The sequence below is a fragment of the Myotis nattereri genome (genome assembly GCF_964212035.1).
Source record: "Myotis nattereri genome assembly, chromosome: 8".
Taxonomy (NCBI): Eukaryota; Metazoa; Chordata; class Mammalia; order Chiroptera; family Vespertilionidae; genus Myotis; species Myotis nattereri.
The window spans coordinates 51062677-51088510 of NC_138083.1; the positions used below are offsets into that span (position 1 = coordinate 51062677).

The 25834-nt window shown below is 36.7% G+C and overlaps 1 protein-coding gene across 2 annotated transcripts in view; it reads right to left on the minus strand.

Annotated features, from left to right (window-relative positions):
- Positions 1 to 25834, minus strand: part of NETO1 (neuropilin and tolloid like 1) — an 83511-nt gene that overhangs the window by 15060 nt on the left and 42617 nt on the right. For both annotated transcript variants that reach the window (XM_081097457.1, XM_081097458.1), the window contains exons 5-7: positions 11608 to 11649; positions 11364 to 11491; positions 3483 to 3711 (exon numbers count right to left, since the gene is read on the minus strand). In XM_081097457.1, the coding sequence (XP_080953583.1) occupies positions 3483 to 3711; positions 11364 to 11491; positions 11608 to 11649 (399 nt within the window). The remainder of the gene's footprint in view (positions 1 to 3482; positions 3712 to 11363; positions 11492 to 11607; positions 11650 to 25834) is intronic.

The following is a 25834-nucleotide window of genomic DNA, read 5'->3' on the forward strand; positions in this document are numbered from 1 at the left end:
TAACATAGATTGACATTACAAACTTACTGGCTTAAAACAACACCCATTTGCCCTAACCAGTTTGGCTCACTGGATAGAGCATCGGCCTGTGGACTGAAGAATCCCATGTGCCATGGTTGCTGGCACATCCCCAGTAGGGGGCGTGCAGGAGGCAGCTGATCAATGTTTCTCTCTCATCAATGTTTCTAACTCTCTATCCCTCTCCCTTCCTCTCTGTAAAAAAAATCAATAAAATATATTAAAAAAAAACCAACACACCCATTTATTATCTCAGTTATGTAGGTCAGAAGTCTGGTTTGAGTGAGTTCTCTCCTCAGGGTCTCAGAATGTTAAAATTAAGGATGCGTTAGAGGTAAAGAATTGTGGATTGGGTTCTTATCTGGAGCATGAGAATCGTGGATTGGGTTCTTACCTTCCAACCTCATTCAGGTTATTGAAAGAATTCAGTCCCTTGGGGTTGTAGGACTGAGGTTCCTGCTTTCTTACTGGCTGCCAACTGGGGGACATTCTCAGCTCCTGGAGGTCCCCCACCATTCTCTGCCAAATGGTTCTATCTATAACACGGCAGTGTGAATCCCTTAAGGCTAGGAGTATTTGCTACAGCTTAGAGTTCTGACTTCTTCCATCCTGACATTTAGACCTTTTAAAGAGGCATAAAAATTCTTACTAATATATTTTGTATATAATTAGACCAATCAGGAAAGTTTCCTTTATAATTAATTCAAAGTCAAGTGATTAAGGGTCTTACCTACTTATGTAATAACCTTCTGGCCACATAATGTAACATGCTCATGGAGTAACACCCCATGATATTCAGATTTTTCTTGCACTCAAGGGGAGAGATATATATAAGGCTTGTATACCCAGAGTGAAAATATTGGTGTCATCACAAAGTTCTGCTTATCATAGGACACCCGCTGGCCCCAATGCTTCACTTCCCTCTCAGGTACAAAATACATTCACTCTTTCCCAAGGCTCACAAGATTATCACTCCATTACAACACCAATTCAAAGTCCAAAATATCATCTTAATTTCACCAGCTCAAAGTCAAAACTTTCACCATCTCAGTCATCTAAAATGGTACAAATGAGGCTCCTGAGAGCAGACCTTGAAGAAGCCTGACCTTCAGTCCCAAAGGTATAGTTCCCCTCTATGTATGTACTCATGAAACCAAAGAGACAAGCTACTTGCCCCAAGACTCCCAACACACAATGGTGGGACAGCCATAAGATAGCATGTATAAAGATTCTGGTTCACCAGAAAGAGAATAGAAAGTGAACAGAAGCCACTGGTCCATAACAATTTTAAAATCCAGCAGGGGGAAATGTCTGATTTTTCTTGATTATGTTTCTGGTTCTAGGACTTAATCCTCTGTAGCTGTGGACTTCTCTTTCCAAGCTCTTGCTTCTGTTGTCTGAGTCATCCTTTCTTTCTCATGAAAGGCAACATACGTTTTCAGCTGAGTAGTTTTATCACTTGCTTCACACCATTAGGATTTTGGTTTTCTGACAACCTTTCTGTATTTTGTACTTGCTGTCCCTTTCAGTCCAAGTTGACAGTGTTTATGCTGAAATAATTTTCTCAAGAACCCTGTGGACCTTCTTAAAATTCACTAGGTTTTGCTCTCTTACACTAAAGTCACACCCATAAATCTGTTTGTGATCATCCCTTTTCTCTCCTTGGCTCCTACTGAGATTGCTGAAGGTCATTACCTTTAATTCTCCAGGAGGCCTTCTGTTAGGCATACCATTAACCTCTCAAAATGACCTCTTAGTGACTGACACTGTGATCTTTTGATATTTCTCATGATTAAACAAAGGTTGTGTGGTTACAATGTTTAATCAGTTTTACAGTTCATTTCAGAATATATTTAAATGTTAAATAAGTTATCTTTCTTAAAGAATACAAGTCACACTTAATACTTAAAAATGTTATGATCTCTTTTGCAGTACCTCTAAATGTGCCCATCTCCATTAGATAGATATTAAAGCAAAACTACAAAGGCAATGACTAAATTAGTTTCAATTGAAGATTATTGTAAATTTATGAGATAATCACAAAGAATGCCATTGTAATACTCATCATTCAAATGAGAGTAATCATCTGTTACTGTGTAGGAACATAAAATGTAGAGTGCTTTCTTCCTATGGAGAAAGAGGACTCTGTGTCTTCTGGATTAGTCATTGAAAAGTCCACCCACTTGAATGACTTCTGGAAATAATTTAATTATATATGCATGGAAACTTTTACCTTTTACTCAAGTAGGAATATTTCTAATAATATATGCAGAGTATGATATCATTCATCATTTCTTACATAAGAAAAAAATTTAAATACTCATAGATCTTCATCAATCTGAGTTGGAAGGGACCAATATTGCCTGAATTTCTTCAAAAAAAACATGACAAGAATTTTGGGTATTCTTTTTCCCCAAAAAATACCTTGCTGAAATAAAGACAGACTATTTCTAACATTTTGATCAACTACTGAAATGAAGACATAGATAGCAGCCTGCTTTTTAAATCTGCAAAAATGCTGGGTAAGTTATTTAACACACTCTATGATGGTATCAAGATTTAGAAAGACTGAGTGACATTCAATACTTCTGGGGTCCTAGAATTCTCCAATTGGATAATTAGAGAGGAATTTAAGACCTGAACTATTTATTCACTATACAAAATAACTGTCTGATAGATTTAGCATTTATGAATTGAAAAAGATTGGCTACTGTGCCTATCATTGAGAAATCCTTGACATTTCAGATATATTTGAAAATGTATAGCTTCAAATTCCAAGGTGCCAATTTGTTAAAGGTAGCCAATTTCTCAGGATTATTTTCTATTTGCATTCATTTATTAAGCATGAATTATTCAAGGTTTCTAAAGAATATCCCAAATATATATCTATTATTATGACTCATTATTTGTTAGAACACAATTTTCTGAAATTGCTATGCTTTGTACCTAAGTCTGGGTATCACACATTGTGCCATTTTATATATTTTCTGAAACTTTTTATATTTACTCCCTTCCCAAGCATTTCTCTCTCTTTGCCTACTTTAATAGAAACTCTGTAGGTGCAGACCTATATGAAATAAATGGGACTTCAAGAAAAGCTTACTGAAGAGAACCTACCAAATATTTCTACATATGTTTTTTAAGATTTATACTCAAACTTCATCAGACACTGCTGTATCAGTTCTGTAAGCTTTGTAGAAGCTCAACCAAATACAGAGAACTCATTTCCTAGCCAAATAGTGAGAATCGTCTTTAGCAAGGTTTTGATACATAAGTAGACAGAATGTCATGGGTAAAACTCTCTCCTGTCACTGGATTCCAAAGAAGGAAAAGGACTTTCCGTGATTCTATCATTTGCCCAACCACACCCTGCTGAGCTCAGACTGCACCGAGAAAACACCACTAAGAGCTATGAGACTTGCATCACTGCACACAGGGGAAGGACAGCCAGCCCAGAAGCTTACGTTCTTGAAAGGATGTGAAGAGCATCTGAAATCTGCTGTTCCGACTGCCCTCATCCGCCCACATGCGGATCACCCCCAGGCCTGTGCGCAGCATGACGTCATTGGCCACAGTGCTGCAGAACTTGGCTTTCAGATCCTCCACAGAACTGCTGCCGTCATACACGGCCACAAAATTCCTCTTGCATTCATTTGAGTTCTGCATCTCATAGTCCAAGAATCGCAAGTAGATCTGTAACACAAAAAGGACACAATAATTTCCCCGAATCAAAATATGAAAGAAGTAGAGTACCAGAACTCCCTTTCTCTTCCTCAGACTCACAAGACAGTCTTGATTGCAATCAATGGTATTATTTTCCCCCGTGGATAGCAAGAACGAAGGATGTATAAGTTCAAATTGTGTTTCATATTTTTTCAAATGTTATTATCCTTTCTTTATGTAAATGTCCCATTTTCCCAGGCTGAGGATTTTTACCCCAAATGGTCCTATTTCTCCTTATAACTGTACAAATATGATGCATTCCTGTTAAAGTTCCATGGCTCCCACTTTCTTGCAAAAATCTATGGATATAGATAATTTGTATTAATACCAAAGGAAAAGAGAAGGTTATTAAAAGGTAGTGTCTGTCTTCACTATGTTGAAATTATTTCACATAACTACATTGCTTCACTTTTGAGCTAGATTATATATATAGCTAACCTACGATTATTTTCAACATATTATAGAGAATAGTCATTTAGTTAAGGCCACATAAATACAAATTAATTAACATTTAATGAGTATAAGCTATTGTGCAATCTACTTTATAGGTTATTTTCAAAGACTCCCAACAACTCTATAAAGTTTTATTGACACATTCAAATGAAAAAAAACCCCAGATGATATAAATTGGAAATTAGACATGAGGTCCCTCTAACTCAGTGGTTCTCAACCTTCTGGCCCTTTAAATACAGTTCCTCATGTTGTGACCCAATCATAAAATTATTTTCGTTGCAACTTCATAACTGTAATGTTGCTACTGTGATGAATCGTAATGTAAATATCTAATATGCAGGATGGTCTTAGGCGACCCTGTGAAAGGGTCGTTCGACCGCCAAAGGGGTCGTGACCCACAGGTTGAGAACCGCTGCTAACTCCTTGGTCTATAATCCTCCCACACAATCACACGGCTTCACACATACTTTTATGATCAACAGTTAAGATTTGACTCTGTTCCAATGTGCATTAAAAACTACAAGCAATTAATTCAACCAATGATAGATTTTAAAAATTTTAAAATAAGTCATTTGTCCATTTATCCACTAATTCAGCAACATCTACCCCCTGGCCTCTTACTTTGTCTTGGACACTACTCAAGGCACTGAGTATGGGATGGGGAACACGAGGATGAGGGCCAGGGATGAAAATGTGTGTCCATTAAATCACGGCAGAAAGATGAAAGCCAAACTGTGAGAAGTGAAAACTCAGGCACCCTAAGAAGGCTATCTGGGCGGGTTCTGGAATCAAAAAGGCATCTTCCATACAGATGTTTCTGAAGTGTTTTACATTTTTAAAAACATGAATGCCTACAGGCTATTTCCTCTTAAATGCCCTCTTATTAATGTATCACTTATAAACTAAAGACAATGCATTCAATTAAAAATTCAACTCTTTCATCACTCAATATTCTTTTTTTTCTTATTTTTTCACAATCTATGAATCTTATAAGACAATTTTCTCCAGATCTCCTTTCCCCGCCCCCACATTAATAAATTTTATTAGCCCAGCTGGTGTAGCTCAGTGGTTGAGCATCGACCGATGAACCAGGAGGTCATCATTCGATTCCTGGTCAGGGCACATGCCTGTGTTGCAGGCTCAATTGCCAGTAGGGGGTGTTCAGGAGGCAGCCGATAGATGATTTTCTTTGATCACTGATGTTTCTATCTCTTTTTCCCTCTGCCTTCCTCTCTGAAATCAGTAAAAACATATTTAAAATTTTTTTTTTATTATTTCAGATAAAATAAATTTCTCTTCTGTCCTTGATATTCTCATTGAGAAGGGCACTAATGCTTATTAACTTAACCCTCAGAAAAGTGTTTTTTAACCTCCACTGATACTTCTGTGATATTTCAAGTTTCCCAACTGTCCTGGGTGTTTTTCCAGTTCACCTCCAATGCCTGCCCCAGTAAAAGTTATGCTTCTAAAAAAGCAAATCTAATACTCATACTAAAATCTTTCCCTGGCTTCCAAATGGTTATAATGAAAAAAATTAAAATCCATAAACTGGCAAATCTTCCTTCTTATCTTTGAACATCACATAGTTATTTTTATGTACATAACAGAACTTCTACAAGAAGTAAGCATTTTCCATTCTCTGTCTACCAACTTCTTTCTGAATTTTCAAGATCTAGTTCAATGGCTGATTGGAAATTCTGTTTTCTTTATGACTTCATTTGTTCAACATCCATCACATATTATTTAAATGCTAGTGTTTTAAGTGCTACACATAATAATGATATAGAACAAAGGACATTTCCATTATTTTAACATTATAATTCTCAAAATAACATATTTATAAAACTCTAAACTATAACATAAAACTAAAAGACACAGTGTGTTGCAGAATTATAAGGAACACTTGCCATAACTCTCTTAAAATGAAACAAATAAGGTTTAGAAAAACCTAAGTAACATTCTCAAAGTGACACAGGCCCCTAAGAGTGGTAATGAATTCAGCTTGTCCTGACAATATGCCCCTCAGTATCACACTACACAGCCTCACATATGTATTTTTAAAATTCTCACAGGCTTATATTTTATAAAGCAAGTTAAAATCTTAAAGTAAACAAGCTACAACAAAATTAGTAAATAAGCAAAACCATCTCCCTTTTCCTAAAGGGGCAAAACCATCTCCCTTTTCCTAAATTGACCACTAAGATATAAGCGAGGTTCAGTGAAAATAAATGTGTCCCTCTGAAGTCAATGGCTGTCTTCAGTTTTCCCCAGAGATACAGTGATTTGAAAGAAGAATATTGCTACCGTTAGAGAGGCAGTGTGTATATCCCGCCCACGTTTGCTCATGTGACAGTTCTGGAGAGAAGCTGTATTTTCCCTAGAAGGTGATTGATTTGCGAACTGCAATGACGTATGTCTATGTGCCTTCTATAGTTAAGGGTCATTCTTGTTAGACAGAATATTAATTTACAGAGGAAGTGAACAATTTTATTCTTCACTTCTGAAGTATTCAATTATTTTTTAACTTTTTCCTTATCAATCAAGAAAAGAAATAAAACAAGCCAGTGGGTATGTAGCTTTGCTGGGTGCAGGGCTGTTACTACAAATATCATTAGCCAGAAAAGTGACCCAGGTTTCCCACACTCACTCTACCAGGCCTCAAGTAAAAGCCCTCCCTGCATTACAATTTAAACAATATTCCAGCAATTAAAGCTAGTGCCATAGCATCACTGAGGGAAAGGGTGCCATATGACAGTGTTTTTACTCAAGGGAGTAAATGACAGAAAGCCCCCAGTCTCTCTGCTGAAAAAAAGAGAAAATGACCAACAGAAACATTTATAACTCCAGTAAAATAGCCCAATTATAATCTCTCGGCAAATCATTTGGATGCATTCTTCTTTCAAATCAATCATGAAGTTCCAGCTGACAAAATGATTTATTAAACACGACTTGGGAAGCTTCGGAACGCGTAAGCAATTTCTAGCAATATCTGTCTTCCCATCACATTAATAAGGAGAGCAGGGTCCCTTTTGTATACTTACAGCAGGTAAATCTAGCCAACAATTTGCTAAGTAATATATTTACAAACATTTAATCCTGACCTTTCAACCTGGTGCCTCCCTTCACATCACAGTGATGTATAGAAAACACGCATTGTTTGGGGCAGTTATTTAAGACATGCCAGAACACTTTTCTCCAATAAAATACAAATTAAATACACACAGTCTGAGAAACACTGTCCATGGTTTCAAAACTTTGCACTTTGATAAAGCCACATTCAAAAACTTGTGTATGCAGTCCCTGACACTGAAATATTGCCGGTTCAATTTCCAGTCAGGGCACGTGCAGGAGAGAGCAGGTCTATGCTTTTCACATTGAACCTTCTCTCTCCCTCTCCCTCTCCCTTCCTTCCTTTCTATCTCTCTCTAAAAAATAAATAAATAAATAAACTCTCATATATATATATATATATATATATATATATATATATATATATATATATATTTGGATTCCTCCTATAGAATCTCACTTGATCTTTGGGAAGCTCCATTATTCAAATATATATATATAGTGTATATATAGCCAGGACTTGTGCAGTTGCTGTTTGATTGTGACTGGATATGCTGGGCTATGTCCAGCAGGACACCCCATGAGTTTGGGAGGCAGCAGCATCCAGAAGAAAGCCAGAATGTCAACCTCTTTTCTGGAATGTTGGTAAAACACACACCCTACAACAAATCTCAATATAACATTATAAACATTATTTTCAGATCACAATAAATAAATATCAAACATTTAAAAAGTCCATCTGAGTAGCCCTCCAAATTCCAGTAGTGCAAAACTGAGATATCATTGAAAAACAGAATTGAACTGTGACATTTTCGTTGGTAGTTACCTAGCCAGTTAAATTTTTCACTTTGTTTACCGAATTCTCATTTCCCTTTTTTGAGATAATGAGGGCAAACTCAATCTTTAGAACTCTAAAAGGTATCATTGTGATCCATTAGAGTTACTATTCTTTGTCTATTGGATTAGTTTTCTCCTTGCTCTGTAACAAATTACCGCAAATTGAGCAGCTTGACACAATGCCCATTTATCATCTCTGTAGGTTAGAAATACTAGGAAGCTGAACTGCGGTCTCTGTTAAGAGCATATACTAGTATATGAGGCAGAAACCCCAAGTCTTTATAGCTCGTTTTCTTAACCATTTGCCAGGGGTCTGTTTTAGCTCCTAGAAGTCAGTCTTAGCTCTTCACTCTGACTTGCCCTTTGTCCACAGCAAGAGAAAACTCTGATGTTTAAAAAGCTCCCGTGATTACATTAGGCTCACCTGGATAAACTCTCTTTTAATTAACTCAGAGTGAACCGATTGGGAACCTTAATTGCATCAGCAAAATCCCTTTTGCCAGGAATTTAACATAATCAAGTGTGTGATATTTTATCTCACTCACTGTCCTAGGGACTAGGCTGGAAATCTCAGGGGTCATCTTTAAGATTCTGCCTACAGCAATTAAGCTCATTATATAATTAACACAACATCACTATGAAATTGACTTATTATATTTGTCAAGGTTTCTGATTACTTTATCCTAATTTTATTCAAAATATTTTTGAAATAAGGAGCAATGTACTCAAAATTAATTTGAAGTTTTAAATGTTGGGTAATTACTAAAAGCTAGAGTTTTATTCTCCCAATACCTAAAGTCATTAAATTATCTCCATTTACACATTTTTATATGCCTTTGACCAATTTCTTTTCCTGACTTACAAATTTGACCATGTCCCCGCATAGTGTGCTTTTGTGGACTGTACTGGGAATTAGGAGATGAAAATCTCTTTCAGCACTGTTACTAACTAGCCAAATATTTGGGCAGTCATCCATTACAGACTCATCAAGTTTTGGCCTTGAAAGGAGTTTAATATTATCTGCGCCCAAAATTTACTTGATATTTTAAATTATTATACAAAATTCCTGCCAAACTCTACTTGGATTCCTCCTATAGAATCTCATTTGATCTTTGGGAAGCTCCATTATTCAAACAAAAGCAAAAACCGTATCTATGTTGAATCAGAAGCTATATTTCTCCAGTTTCAAACATTCAAATACATTGCAGTACGAAACCCCAGCAGACTAGCCTAATCCTATGATTCCTGTCAGATGACAGCCTTCAAAATTTGGAAGATTGCTACCACATCCATTTCTCTAGATAGATATCAGTTTATTTTTTCCATGAGTTTTAACTGGATGACAGACATTTTGCTTGGCACTAATAAGTAAGCCAAATTTCATGAAATTAACATTCAAGTAGTTAACATGACTTGATTTCAACCAACATTTGTTTCTGTACCAGACCCAGAACAAGACAGCATGACCCCCTTCCACCATCCTTGCCCTAGAAGCTATATGAATACCAAAGACTTGCTTACAAAGGCATTTTCTCTCATCCCATTGTTAACCCTTATAAAACTTCATCCCCCTGACTCAGCTTATCCACCTGTCAAATGAGCTAATGAGTAATAGATTCCCAAAGTTCTCCCTGACTGGTATTCCAAATTCTAAGAAACTGAATTAATCACATTCTCATTAAAGGTGACCATCTGTGTTACTATTCTCAAACAAAGCAGATATCATCTATTGTATTCTTAATTTATATACTTCACATACATTTTAATAGAACCCAAAAAAGCAAGATGTTTCAATCACCAGTTATCATTCAAATATTCACCCAGAGCCAGTTCGAGTTTAATTTTTACTTTGATCGTCTTTTCTCATAAGCTGCTCGGAACTCCATAAAAATAGAAAACCCACATAGGCAGTCACCACCAGTTCTTGCTTGTATCCAGTTATTCAAAGCCATTTCCTATACTGTAACCTTTAATTTAACAGAGAAAGTCTGTCACAATTGAGCCATCTTTGTCCTGCTCTGCAGGTGGCTTCCCATTTGGGTAGTAGAATGTCAAATTCTGTAACAGACAGGTTCATTGGGTATTGTTCTGAGATTGTACAAAAGACAGCCTATTTACCAGCTGGGAAAAGGTGTGTGTTTATACTTCCATTAAAACCCTCTCTGTAACAGTGACAGTGACAAAGATGCTGGCTGTGACAATAAGGTGGTACTCATATGTGTCCAGCTGGAAAAAAATACTTTAAAAAAATCTTTCATTCATAGAGTTTAAGAAAAATGTAGCACGTGCACATGAAACCACAGATTATGTCAAAGAACATAAAAGAGCAACCCAGCTCTTTTGTAAATAGATGAAGTGAGTTGAGTTTTATGGCACCAATAGCCTTTTATATTTTTTTAAGGAGGAACCACTGCCTTTCTTTGCTATGCAATTAATTTTTTCAAAGATTTGTTTAGATGCAAAGTGACCTGCAAGTGACAAAGCTGGGAGGTGGACCATGGTCTCTAAATCTCCATACTGAAAGTGGGGAAAGGGTGTCACACTTCCAAATTATATGCAGATCCCAGAGTCCTAGCAGGAGAAACCAAGTGAAGAAAGACAAAAATATATCCTGCAATATGGACTCCCTCAAAGATGACTCTTCTTCCCCTTGTCTTAATATCCAGCCACCAAATTCTGTGGTATCTACAGGTACAGTTCCCTTCATCTGTCTACCATCATAAGCTGGTCTCCATGATGGGGATTACTACTTACTGTTAACCCCTCTGTCACAGGGGAAACTGTTTTCCCTAATATCGATCTGATCACATCATTCTCCTGCCCCTCACATTTCCAGGTATCACTAACACTCTCCTAGGTCCTGTTTGCCATGGACCTTTTTACAGGTCTATTTTATCTGCCAGAGATCTGTGGATTTGTAAACCCTGGATTATTTCTTTCCTCAATGTGATTTTAGGTTAAAAAGCATAAGTTTAATTATACTTAGAACCATTGCTTAGGGATAACATTTCAATCCATTTTTCACAGGAGTGGAGCTATGGTAGTGTCTATTGTTCAGATTATAAAATGATCTTTGGCACCATCTGCATATTTCTTATGATGTGAAAGTTACACTGAACAGGGGAAGACAAGTTGCATTTCAAAACCCAAATAATTGTGGTGTTCTGAAATGCACTGAGCACATCTCATTTGCTGGAAGGTTGTTCAGGCTGTAGACACTCCCCAAGTCAACTGTGCAGTCTGGGTTTGACCTTGAGACTGACCTTGGATCGTGGAGGAGCTCGGATGTACCACTTGCAATCAACGGCCTCGCTAGCAGAAGCTTTGCCTTCCTTCATAATCTGTATAGATTCCACAATTCCTTCTGGACCGCCCATTTCAAACTCACACACTAAATAACAAAATGCCAAACAAACACAAAAATGGAGCTTGAATAATAAACCAAAAGTATATTTCATAGCAGAAAACAAAGTCCTCTGAACATTATTAAATATCTATTTTACCAACCTGGTAATGGTTTCAAAACTCCAAGGTCCTTAAAGTCAGGATCTTAAAAATTGAGAAAAAGACAATTAATGTTATTCTGCCTTTATTACAGAATAATAAATGTTGAGTAACATACCGTTACATGGTGTTGTGTAACATACCATTAAATGATTCAGAAATCTGCCTAAAAATCCACATTAGGGGTAATTTAATGCTTAAATCAGAACTGCATGATAATATTGACTGAAATGTTAATTTATGTAACGTATTGTTATTACTATAGAGTTTTTATCAATATAAAATAAGTTGTGTGTTGTTGTTGTTTAAAAAAAACACACACACACAAAAACGCCTTCCAATGCCATTCTGTCCTCAGATCATCAGATATGAATCTTACTCATTATCTCTAACTCCATAATTGGACAATTGATATATTGGTAAAATATATGCTTAAATAATTCAAAGTCTGGGTAAACTGCCATTTATTCTAGATACAACTATTTTGTCTGATTTGAAAGATTCTGTAAATTGTTGAAACACAATATTTCAACTGAAATATTGGAAGCACAGAGTTAAGATGTAAAACCCAAGGCTCTGCACACGTGGTGGACTGCACAATCTCTTTTTCCTCTATTCTTTTCACTGAGTTTTCATTCCATGTTGTATCTACTCATCACCCATTCTCCTCAGCTTCCTCTCAACCTACAGCAGGTCCAGGTATCTGCTCATAGTCTTCACATAAATGCCAGAGAAGCTTACTTTCTCATGAGTCTCCGAAAAGTCCGTAGATGATAAAAACCCAAAATGATGGTCTCCCTTCTATGCCTGGGAATTGATTTTGAGATAGGCTTATGATGATGAAAGTTACACTGACCAGGGGAATCTCCCAATTAGTCCATGATATAATTTAAAGGTATTATGATATAAAGGTCAGCCCACGGGAGGGCTGCTGAGAAAGTTTTCCTCAATAATAATAATAATGACAAGGCAGGTATATTGACAGTGAGCTCATGATGAGCAGAATGGAGAGCTGGAGAAGTGAGTCCTTATCTGTTCACTGGGCTTGGTAGTAACCTGCAGTCACCCCCTGAGGGTCTTTGCTTTAAAAACAATATGAGTCCTTCTACTCTCAGTTCCTTCGAATTGGATTTTCTTTTATTTATGGGCAAAGGCTTCAAAGCCTATAATTTATCTTGGAGACACATCATGTCCAATTTAAAAGATGACTCTGAAATTTAATTTTATTTTACTACTAGGATATTTGTTATAAATTTAAAATCTTGTAAAGTTAAATATACAGGGTGGGGCAAAAGTTGGTTTAGTTGTGAGTATTCGAAATACAGAGCTTATGCTTGTATTGTTATTTATTCATGATTGCATTATTTCTATATAAACAACTGTAAACCTACTTTTGCCCCACACAGTATTTTTCAAGGTACTGCTCAGCAATAGTCTAGGATTGAAATATGAAAGGGGAGTGCTCTTTCTGGAGGGAGTTAGTTCTGGATGTTAAGACTGTGTGTGTATGTACATCCGTGTGTCTCTGTGGATGGGTTAAACCCACAACTGCAGACCCACAGTACTCGTCATAGGTTGTTGTTTGTACGCCTGTTAAACCATAGCATTCACTGATCTGTTGAAATGGAAGGCGTGGGTCAGCCATGCTACAATTTAGTCATATCACCTGCTATTTAGACTCAGTTTACTATGGGACATTATTAGAAGTGGTCATACATTTTGCATCAAGATACAAATTCCTTTATTCTTTTACCTTCCTGGAAAAAAAAGAAAGAAGTACCTGAGTGCAATTTCCATGAAAGTAGACATGACAGCAACATAGTTACCCAGGATTAGGACACCCCTAGCAAGCTTTTCCCTTCATCTAACTCAATAGGCATTTGGTTATTCTTTCAAATGATGTATATTTAATACCTACTGTATATAAGAGCAGAGCCATGCTTTGTGTACAGTTACTCAGATGTGTTGTCACCACAAGGCAGTTTTGTTGATATTGAAGAGACCATCCACATTTTCTCTTGTTTTGACATCCAGTTTGCTCACCTCAGTTATTTAGATTTTTTATTATTCATTATAACCTTTTCACTATTTTGAATAATGCTTAATAGTCATTATTAGTCACTACCTCCTTTTGGATTAGTATATTTCAGCCTTGCACGGCTGTTCCTATGATCATGTGGAAATGTGGCTGGTATACTATTTTCTAGTTGAAGGCTAACATTTGTCATTTTTATAACTCATGCCAGGCAATGTTGAGAGAAATGCCAGTTCTTGCAATTGAAAATTTATTTTTGTCTTTGTATAATGCACTGATAGTTTTAAAAAAAGTTAGGAAAAATTGTCTCTGCAATTCCATTTGAATTAGCCACCAGTCATATCATCATCACCATAACTAATGGCCCATAAAATCTGTGAAAACAAACAAATATAAACAATACAATGATTTTTAAAAACAATGGACACTGAATTTAAGAATACTAAGACGGACTAATTGCTCAGGTTGTTCAAGGATAATGACAAATTGTTATGCAGAAGTGCAATGAAGTTGACTAAGTTATCTCCCATTCTAGACCCCCCCCCCACCCCCGAATCTACTTTCCACTATGCAACTGGAATACATTTTTTAAAATATAAATTTAAATCTAACCATGATACACTCTGGCTTTCCATTGCTGTTGGAATAAAACCAGAACTCTTTTTCATGGACTATAAAGCCCTGTGTTCTTGCCCCTGACCACCTGACCCCAAATAACCCCCACTGCTCACCTCTGCTCTCTCCTCTCAAGAACATTGACCCTTTCTCTTTTCTGCAGCTTCCCAGGACCCCAGGCTGTTCTTATTCTCAGGACTTTGAACTTAAACCCTTTCCCATCTGCAATGGTTTTCTCTCAGGTCCTTGCAGAGCTGGATCTTTCTCATTTTTCAGTTCTTAAATCAAATATGATATTCTTAGAAAGGTCTTCCTGGGGCGACCCTGTTTACAGTGGTATTGTTTCTTTTGTTACTATAGTTGACTGTTATTTTGCTACTTGTATTGTTGACCATATTCTCCCACTGGACTGACAGACACTTTCTCCACCACCATTGCACTGTCCATGTCTAAAGGTGGTGAGAAGGATCACACAGAGCATTTCAAAGAGGCCTCCTACCTATGGAAAGGAGAAATCTACTCCAAACGAAATGGGAAAGCTCTGCATGAGGAACAAACAAATGACAAAAGCTATCAGTCCTTCAGCTTTATAAATGTCAGTAATTTGCCTTATTGTGATTCCGGCAGAAAAAATATTTTCTAGTAATTTTATTGTGACAGTTTGATTGCAACATTATTTGGAAACAAAGAATTGCTTGAAAAGTATTGAGTATTTCAAATGTAGACATAATTAGCTCTTGAAAAGCGGAATATCTCAGCTACTGTGCGTACTTCTCCAACTGATATGATAACTCATCCATGAAGATGCGTTGGCAGTGTTGTTCACTGCCAGTTTGAAGCTATAACAAATATTTGTTGAATTTCAAAGAGCTCATCATATTTATGTTTGAAAAATTTGGTTCTTTTTCTTAAATGATTGATCTCAAATTGAGGCTACAATGGAGCTAGTTCTTGCAATCAGTTGATTCAAAAATGTTGTGTTGCATCACACACAATAAGTTAAATTTTAATATCCAGAAAGCCTGGAGAAGAAAAGATTGTCTTATACTTTAGTTTCTTATTTAGAATTTTGGCATTTGCTTTGGTGTAGATTCTTCACATCCTTGAGTCAAAGAACTCTGTTTTGCAAATTTCTTTTCAGCATTTTTAGATGTGACATGGTAGCATTGAGTCAAGAAAGAAAATAATCTACTTTTCCCTTCAAAAGTCTGCAATGCATCTTTTCACATTAAAGAAACCACATAATTTTTCATTTGTTTTATAATTAAATAATAAATGTTAATATAATAATTGTATAAATATATAATAACATGTTTCATATTAAAGAAAACTAGAGGCCTGGTGCACAACATTCATGCACTGGGGGTGGGGGCATTCCTCAGCCCCGCCTGCACCCTCTCACAGTCCGGGACCCCTCAGGAGATGTCTGACTGCCAGCTTAGGGGAGCAGGCCTAAGCTGGCAGTTGGACATCCCCTGAGGGGTCCTTAGTGCTGCCCCGGAAGTGGGAGAGGCTCCTGCCACCACTGCTCCACTCGTCAGCCATGAGCCCAGCTTCTGGCTGAGCGACGCTCTCCCTGCGGGAGTGCCCTGACCACCAGGGGCAGCTCCTGTGTTGACCATCTGCTCCCTGGTGGTCAGTGCACATTATAGCAACCAGTCGTTCTGCCGTTTGCTCAATTTACATATTAGAGTTTCATTATATAGGATAGTTATTCTATATTATTTTTTGTATGGAGGAAGTTTTTTGAAAAAGTAGTATTTCAAAACAAAAAGAATAAAAGCTTAAACTTGTTTGTCACCACTCTGAAACTAAAAATGACAAAGTTGCTGGAATAGCTTACAAAATAGGTTACTGTGTTGCATTGACTGGAGAAGCCCACACAGATTCTCAGGAAACTAATCAAACAGCTGCCACTGCTGAATGGCTACTGGAAAAAAGTCAGTGGGAAAAAAATCCTAGGACACAGCTGCTTTCTAACCATACAGTAGCACTCTGATTTTCAATTTTAGGTGAAGCAAGAAGACAGAGTTAATATCTTGTTTGTGTAACAAATAGACAAATGTGCAGACATGGTTGAGCTGGCTTATTTTGCTTGAATTTGTCCAGTTTCAGCATGGGGTAATCATCGAAGGCTGCTTTCATGTGGCTGCTTGGCAGCAAAATGGAGTGATGAAGTATTCAAAACATTGGATAACTGGAATCTTATGACTTGTAGGAGAACATCTGTGTTGATGGAGCAATGTCAATGGTGAATGAAACTGCTGATGCCCTAACATGAGACAACAGCACCAATCTTCATGGTTAGCATTGCCTGTATAACTTATCCCTATGTATTTGTGGGCAAAGAACTATTTTACTTGAAAGTCTCCTTAATGAGGCCTGGCCGGGTAATTCAGTTTGTTAGACCTTCATCCAAGGTTGCAGGTTCAATCCCTGGTGAGTGCACATACAGGAAGCAACCAATGAATGCATAAATAAGTGGAATAACAAATCAATATCTATCTATCTATCTATCTATCTATCTATCTATCTATCTATCATCTATCTATCTCTTTCTCTCTCAAATCATTAAAAAAAGTATCCTTGATGAAGCACTAAAAATTACTTTTCTTAATTTAAAATTTTGAGTGCACATCTTTGCTTCAGGCTGAACATAGTAAATTTGTTGATTTTAAGGGGAACAATTGACAATGTTGGCTGCAAATGATAAAATTCAAGCTTCAAGCAATCAATGTATATTTGACAGTTTCTCAAACCTTAAGAATTTTTAAGTGTGACTGTTGATCTGAACAAATATTATTTTTTGCCTTAAATAATAAAATGTGTCAACATTTGAAAGATATGTATAACTGTGATCCAATAACTGTCAACTAGTAAGGCATGATGTTAACCACACGGGGGTTAAAGAGGCATTCAAAGAACAAAATACATTGATAGATTTTAATGTAACAGAATATAAAAATTCATTGATAGAGTTTCACATTCTTCATTGCAACTAACCTTTAAGAAACTATTGCTTTTTGAGGTTTGAAGTAGTATCCATCTGAAAAGACTACAAAAATATTTTTTTTCTAATTATATATCTCTGTGAGGCTAAAGTTTCCTCATATATTTTACCCATGAAGACACATTGCAACAGATTTAATGCTGAAGCAGATGTGAGAATCTAGTTGCCTTCTAATAAGCAAGATATTAAGTAGATTTACAAAAATGTGAAACAATGTAATTATCTAGTTTTTATTTTAATATTTATTAATTAATATTTCAATATTAGCAAAATGTTTAAAATGTTTTTATGTTAACACATCATTGGTTTATTAATGTAATTTTTCTATATATTAATAAATAGCTAATTAAAATTTTATCCTAAGTGTATAATATGATAAATATTGAATGATATAGCTACATAAACGAAAGCACTTTGAGGTCTTCAGTATTTTTTAAAAGAGCATAAGGCTTTTGAAACTCCAATATTTCAGAATTTCTGCTCTAACATAACCCATCTTGGCATCAGAGATAAATGCCTTCTCCCAACAAAACTCTAAGTTACAATTTAACTCAGGCTTGTACAATGCCTTTATTTCATATCCCAAAGGAATTTCCACAATACCAGCCATGCTATAGATGGATTTTCAGTGAATCATTGTTTATCTGATGAGAATATGACTGAATCAAATCAGAAGCATCTTCATTTTACAAATGAATAAAATGGGAGTTCAACAACTTTAGAAATATGCAACTTGTTTTAACTTATAACCTAAATAACTTAGTAGCTATCTGTATATCTCAAATCCCAAAATATTTCTAAATTTTGTTTTTTAGCTATAATGAGGATGTTGTTTGTATACAGTTCAAGTATTTCATTACCACAGGACACAGTGACATTCCCAGAACAGCAATTATGAGGAAAAGTAATTGCCTGACTTGTCCATGTAATTATATTTACAAAACCTTCTGATTATAGAAATCAACTTTGATCCTTTGATATGTTTGCTTTGCATAACTCAACTACCTGACAGCTGTCTTAGAGAAAGTTAATCAATATTCTTCTCAATCTTTCACAACCTCATACATCTCGAATTATGTCATTAGCTCCATAATGTCTCCACTTCTCATCTTTACTGACTTTTGAAAGCCCTGTGATGTCTGTGGGCATATCTGTATTAAACCAGACATGGCATCGATAACTGTCCATGTCAATGGCCACTTTCCCATTTCCATCCTTCTTCGCTTTTCTGCAACCCACCCCACTGTTAATCCCTTGCTTCCTACTCAACATAGAAAAGCACTGTGTTTATAGTTTTTGAAATCTTGAAATCAGTTAACTGAATTTAAGATGCTGTTTTAAAATTATTTGCAAAAGAATCTTGACAGCACAGTATTAAAATAGTTTGCTCCATCAAATCTTAAGAATCTGATTTATTTCTATCTTGTCTAGAAGCAACATCACTCCAGTATAAAATCATAGCAGAACATTTTAAACCTTTTTTAAAGGTCTACTGTTACCTCGAAATATTGGCTTGGCAATTATAGCTTCACATGGAGTTTGCCTTTCAGTCTTAATGGCAGCACAGAGATCGAGTTCACACACCTTGCCTTCTTTTTTCATAGTGTAACATCTAATTTACTCATATATGAATTTTAGGAAATCAAACTTTACAAGAATTTCAGGAAGGAAATTTTCAAGTCCTTTAAAATGTTAGTTAATATTTTCATGGCTTTCTTGCTTCCTTATTTTATTTATTTAGCAGTAAAATATGAAGGTGCCTCATGATGCTTGTATTTATATTATTAAATAAATTGGGAGAACAACTCTTACAAATGAGTGCACAGACGCTGGATTTTGCTTATGTTCACATTAAGTAGGTTTTTACTATGTTTGTTTGTTTTTATTTTATTTATTTTTTTGATAGTCACAAGGCAATAATATTGTTTTGTGGGGGAAATATGAATTTACTTTATAGAATAAAAAACAGCTTAATGGAAGGAGGGAAGAACTCATTGGAATGACAAGAAATAAATAAGATTTAAAGAAAAACAGATTGTTCAAAACTGGTGTTTGGTGTTTGCATATTTGAATTAGCTATCATAGAACAATTTTTTTTTCCTATCCAAGATAAACCAGGGAAGTTCTTGATGGATAATTAGCAAACTTCACTCCCCCAATTCTCTCAGAACACTGTCATTCACTCACCCAAGTTAGTCCATCCTAAATCACATGAAACCCAAAATGAACACCCCCCCCCCCGCCCTTTGAACCACCCTTTTCACTAGAGCTGGGTTAGTAGAGCACTTTGCACAATGGTGGTGCTAACACTTAGTTATAAAACACTTCTGAAGCCCTCCTCTTTCTACTACTTCCCATTCACTCCTTTCCCATTATTCATTCATGTTTATTGATATGCACAACTGTGTTGATTTGAAATCAGGGAGAAGATGTTGACCACAGAAGAGGTGAGAGCTAATACACAGCGGTAGTAAGGAGTGGGGTCTGAACTTTTATGCCCAGAAGAGTGAGAGCAGAAATGACTTTTCATGATGCCATGTGAGAGTTTGGGAGCAAATAACTCCATTGCTTGGGGACAGGGCTAGCGAGCGTGCACAAGGCTGCAGCGGGATAGCATGCAGCGGCCAAAACCTGAACGTGGCGTGACAGCACAAGTGGTGTGTGTGTGTACACGTGTGTGGTGTGGGGGTGGCTTATCTTCACATCAGCCCCTTTCATCCCACTCTGTCACTGTGTGCCAATAAACAATGTCACATAAAAATAAAAACAGTAAAACATTTGATAAGAAAAGGAAGATTTTCTCCATTTCATTTAAAAAAATACAAACGCAAGTATCACAGGAAAGCCTTAAAGTTACAGCTAAATAAATATAGTGTGGACACAATAAACCTGTATAAGCCGTGCAAATGGAGCCTCAAGTCAAGATCTATTGTGCTTCCTGAATTTGGTGAGCCTCACCCCTTCTACATACAGCTGGAAAGACCTTTAATTGGCAGCATTGGGGGCATTCTCTGCTGGTGGCCTTGGCAAGGACACCAGAATGGATGTGCCAGGCACCAGCAGTACAGAAGGGCCAAGGGAGCCAGGGCAGGACTGGGGGGAAGCAAATGTGAAAAGCCAAGTGCTGCCCTCCCATAGATTGGAGTGAAAGCACACAGGAGCCCCTCTTGACAAATCCTGGAGAACGCCATGGAGTGAATGGAAGAGGACACTTTCTGCTTGTCTGGAGAAAGGGCAGGAGTTACCATATTCTGTTATTAAACGTAAGTGTGTCCTCATTTCTAAGTCACAAGGCTCATCTCTTTTCGCCAAGGTTGGAGTCTTTGAGTTCTAACCATCCGTCTGCTCTTAATCAACAAAATGCTGCGACACACTTTTTTTTATAAAAGCCACGTGCAATGAGTAATGATATAGAAAAACTGAGACTTAAAGGATACAAAATGATATACCCAGCAAGTAGTTTAAAGAAGCTTATATAAGAATTTTATGGTAAACAGAATGAGCTTAAAAGCAAAACCAAAACATACAACCAAAAAGTAGGTTGGATATTTATTTTGAAAAGAATTCAGCAGAAAGATTTAATGATGTTGAGCCTATATTATGTAACAACAATTATTGACAGAATCCTACCTTCTCGGGCATCAATTTCCTTCTTTCTAAAATATTAGATAAAAATATCAACTGGGCTTGATGTGGAAAGGGGGGGGGGGAACTTGGGAATATTGACTAGATAACAGATAATAATATAGATTTCTTCAAGTATGCAGTGCTCTAGAAATATGAGTTATCCCATGCAAATACAATTCGGAATTTTAGGTCCGGGGTGATAAATGGGTAAAAAATACCTAACATATTATTTTTAAAATATATTTAAAATATTACTGCTGCTCCAAAGTGATTATTTGCAAAATCAAATACCATTGTAGCCTCACTGTTTACTCTGCACACTGCACTTATTTCCACTAGACAGCATTTAACTTTGGGGTTAATAAGGAGTTCACCTCACTTCCCCAAATGATCAGCTGAAGAATTCCTGCCGAAAAGTCTGATATAGTTTCTACTGCATGTTTACAAATAGCCAAATAATGCCAGATACTCATAAGTGCCCAAATATCTACTTTTTCCTTAATACATAACAACATGTACTAGGTCCAAAAAGACATTTTAGCTTAGAAATTACACCTACATTTTAGATAATGTTAAAATTGAGCTAATCTAAATGGGTATGAAGGCACTACTACAAAAGCATTGTGTATAATGTCACAGCTGGAAATTCCAGGTCCTTAGATGCAGGCAACTATCTGAAAGAATCATCACTTACTTTTATTCTCCTCTAGCAAGTAACCTTGGCCCGTTTTAAGTATAGGGGAATTAATATTTTAAAAATTTTTCAAAATCCTTTCATCTCTATTTGTTGCATCTCTTTGGACCCCCTGGTACTCATTTCCCTAATATTACAGTGACTCAGGAAGTATCAGTGGGTCTCTGAATAATGAGTATGCCACTTGAGAATACAAGTGATCAGGGTCAGGTCTCCAGTGTTGAACCATATGTTAAGAAAGACCAAAGCTCCTCAAACTCTTCTGCCTCTCAGAAAGAATTCCTTTTTAGAAATGTAACCCCCCTCTTGGTGAACTGGATAGAAGTGTAGATGCTAGAGCTTTAGACAGAGCTAGACTGCTGGGGTTCACTTGGACCCCAAATTTACCATCTGAGGATTGTAAAAATTAAGCACATTTCCAGCCCCTATCACATACATACAACTCAGACAGTTCTCTGAAATGTATCTTAGAATTTTTAGTGGTGCTATACTAACATTTCTTTCCATTGGCTTTTACAAAAATTTGTATAATTATAAAAATCATGTTGCATTATGAAAACCTTGAGTGATTCAGGTGCCCTTGAGCTGCAGTTGAATACCAAGCTGTTTATTAAGACATTGGCTAAATCTGGACTCCCTTTGCTCAATTTTCTATCACTCAAATATAAGAGCACCTAAAGTTATTTCATTAAGAAGTCTGAAAATAATCCAAGTCTTCCCCAAAGTAATGGTCTAAAATAGTATAAATCAATATCGTAATTTTTAGTTTGGACGGGAGAATTAGGTCTCTCCTGTTTAGTCAGAGTATGATTGATGAGCTCGCATCAGTTATATTCCCTTAGACTTTTCATTTTTATCAGTCGTTAGCCTTCTCCTGATTACCTGAGCTGAAAGTTCAAAAATAAAATTAACTTGACTTTACACTTTCTTTCAATCAAAAAGACACCAAGAGTTTTCAATTATTCTTTGTAAAATTGCTCACTACAAACCTCCTTTTCCATCTACTATGGTCATCTTAGTACCAGCCTCATCACCTTAGAGCAGCGGTTCTCAACCTGTGGGTTGCGACCCCTTTGGGGGTCGAATGACACTTTCACAGGGGTCGCCTAAGACCATCGGAAAACACATATATAATTACATATTGTTTTTGTGATTAATCACTATGCTTTAATTATGTTCAATTTGTAACAATGAAAATACATCCTGCATATCAGATATTTACATTACCATTCATAACAGTAGCAAAATTACAGTAATGAAGTAGCAACAAAAATAATTTTATGGTTGGGGGTCACCACAACATGAGGAACTGTATTAAAGGGTCGCGGCATTAGGAAGGTTGAGAACCACTGCCTTAGAGCATCTGAATCCTGACCAGCCTCTTCACCTTAGTCCTTCCTTCCTCCAGAACTTTGCAGATAATGTTTGACCTAAGCTGACCTATAAGACTGTGGCCAACACCAACTGCCAAGTATGGGAATGGGGGTATTGGACCATCCCCATGCTCATCATCTCATCACATGCATGTACTTCTTCCTCAAATGAATATTCTATTCTGAAAATGCAATTTCATTTCAAGTTAAACATGAGGCAATTTTTAGTCCAGAGGATCCATCACTGATTGAGATATTATGTTCAACTTAATGATTACAATGTTTACATTATAGTATTATTATTAATATTATGATAGTTCCTTAGGAAAAAGTATAGTATAAAATATTATAATTTATAAAAATTTCTTCTTTATCTATTAGTCAAATAGAGCAAACAAGCAATGCATTCTTTTGAAATTTCTGATAGTCATTGAAAATTTATTACATGTTCAATTTTCCAATATTAACAGCACAAAAAAATCTCTAAAAAGTAGCTAAAAGAAAAAACAGGAGAACAAATATATCACATACCTATATATGAGTGTGCATGTATACATATACTAGAGGCCCGGTGCACAAAAATTTGTGCACTGGCAGGGGAGGGGAGGTGGGGAAGGTGTCCTTCAGCCCCACTTGTGCCCTCTCACAGTCTGGGACCCCTCGGGAGATAACCACCTGCTGGCTTAGGCCCGCTCCCCAGGTGGCAGATGGCAGGCCCAATCCCTTGGTGCCTGCCCCTCCTCCCTGGGTGGCGCATATGGCAGGGCCGATACAGGGGTTGGGGCGCTGCCCCAGGTCGTGCACATGGCAGGGCCGATCCAGGGGTTGGGGCACCGCCCCAGGTCGGGTCACACATGGGACACACTGGGCGGGTCGCACACAGGACGCCTGGGCAGGCCAGCCGATTGCTGCTGCCCCGCCCGGCTGCCCTGGGTCGGGTCGCACACGGATGCCCTCTGCCCCAGGTTGCAGATAGCAGGCCAGGATGGTGGCAAGGCAGGCAGGATGGCTCTGTTCCACCCTGCCTGCAATATGCAAATTAGCCACCATCTTTGTTGCCAGTTAATTTGCATATAGTGCTGATTAGCCAATGGGAGGCATAGCGAAGGTATGGTCAATTACCATGTTTGTTTATTATTAGATAGGATATTCTATTCCTAAAACACACAGACATATCTCTATAATAAATTCTATTTTCCACTGATTTATATAGAAATGTCCTTTCTTCTTTTTATTTTTTATCTGCCATTGACTTAAGCCCTGATGAATCTAAATTACTTCTCCATTTTCTCCCTCCTCTCTCTCATCTTTTTTTCTGCTTACTTTCTCTTTTTTGCTGTGTTTCTATACTTTCTTCCCAATTTCTGGTGAGAATTACTCTGGAGAACTCAGATGCAAGGCCCCAGCAATCATGTGGCAATCATGTCCTGCTCAGCAAGAATAACAGAGGTCTGCCATGTAAAAAAAATCATGCCACAGAAAAACTGTGCCACATTTCATTCCAAAGATGTGCATACAATGACAACAAACCTTAGTTTACTTATTTATTTGATATTATTGGCTTTACAGAAAATGAAGAGCTTATAAAAAGCTATATAAATGCTGAGATGTTGAGAACTGATTAAGCAATGTTATGATTTCAAAAATATTTTATATCAATGCTGGATTTATGTTTCCCTCATAATAAAGCCTTTAATTAAACTTAAGGATGCCAACACCAAAATACATAATGAAACCTGGAATTGAGGAAACTGACTTAAAATATTTAAAAACATTGAGGCATAATATCATTGTAATTTACTTTGTTAATTTTCATGTTAAAACTCCTTTCCTTAAACATTAAAATTGCTTATTGTCAACTACCATGAAAATTTCCACATGAAAGATGCAATAAAAATAAAATAATATTAAGCATAAAAGGCAATGTTAAAGGTAGAGAAACTACTAAATAAAATACAATGAAAGCAAAAATGTATACTTTTTCTTTAAGTACATAACATTAAATTTGAATTATATTTTATGTGAAAAAGATCATGATTTCTTGATGCTAAATTTAAATATTTCAAGACCTATTTTTTCTTAGCTTATTTTAGTTAAAGAAACCATTCTGGTCTCCATTTTAAAACTTATTTTCTTGGCGAGAGATGCACACAATAAAAACTTAAACATGTAGCTGTTGTGATTCTGGCACCAGAAAGGTGAAAAGGTTTCTGGTTTTGCTTTTGCACTACTAGGAAGTAAAGAATATGTTTTCCATTAAAGCTAAATAAGTGAAAAATATAAAATCTATAAGGTACCTTAGAGAGGCCTTTTGACATATGGATACTTCATTAATGTTCATTTAATTTACATACAGAAACTAAGAGGAGAATAAATGATTTGTACTTTTCATGTTTCAGGAAAGCCCAGCAGTAAATGTGCTAGGATCAAATTTTACAAGCTTGTTTCTAAAATTTAAACTCATTGCAATGGACCTCAATGTGGAATTAAACAAAGAGATTGACATGTTGGAAACCATATACTTGGAAAGGGATATCAATTACAGAGTGGGCAGCCTGCATTCTCCTTTGCTATCTTTACCTAACTACACAATAGAACCCTGTTCCTCTCCGCCAGCTCATTGACTGTCCTACTGCTAGTTCTGTTTGCCCAACAGACTTTTTCTCTCCTTGCTGCAGCTTTGAGAACTTCAAGGATTGTGTGATGGTTCATGGGTCAATCTGGCTGGGCATTGGGTGCCCAGACATTTGGCCCAACATTATTCTAGGTGTGTCCATGAGGGTGTTTCCGAATGACATTGATTTTGAATCATAGAGTAAAGAAGATTGCCCTCCCAGGTGTGGGTAAGCCTCATCAATGGGTTAGTAGAGAACTTG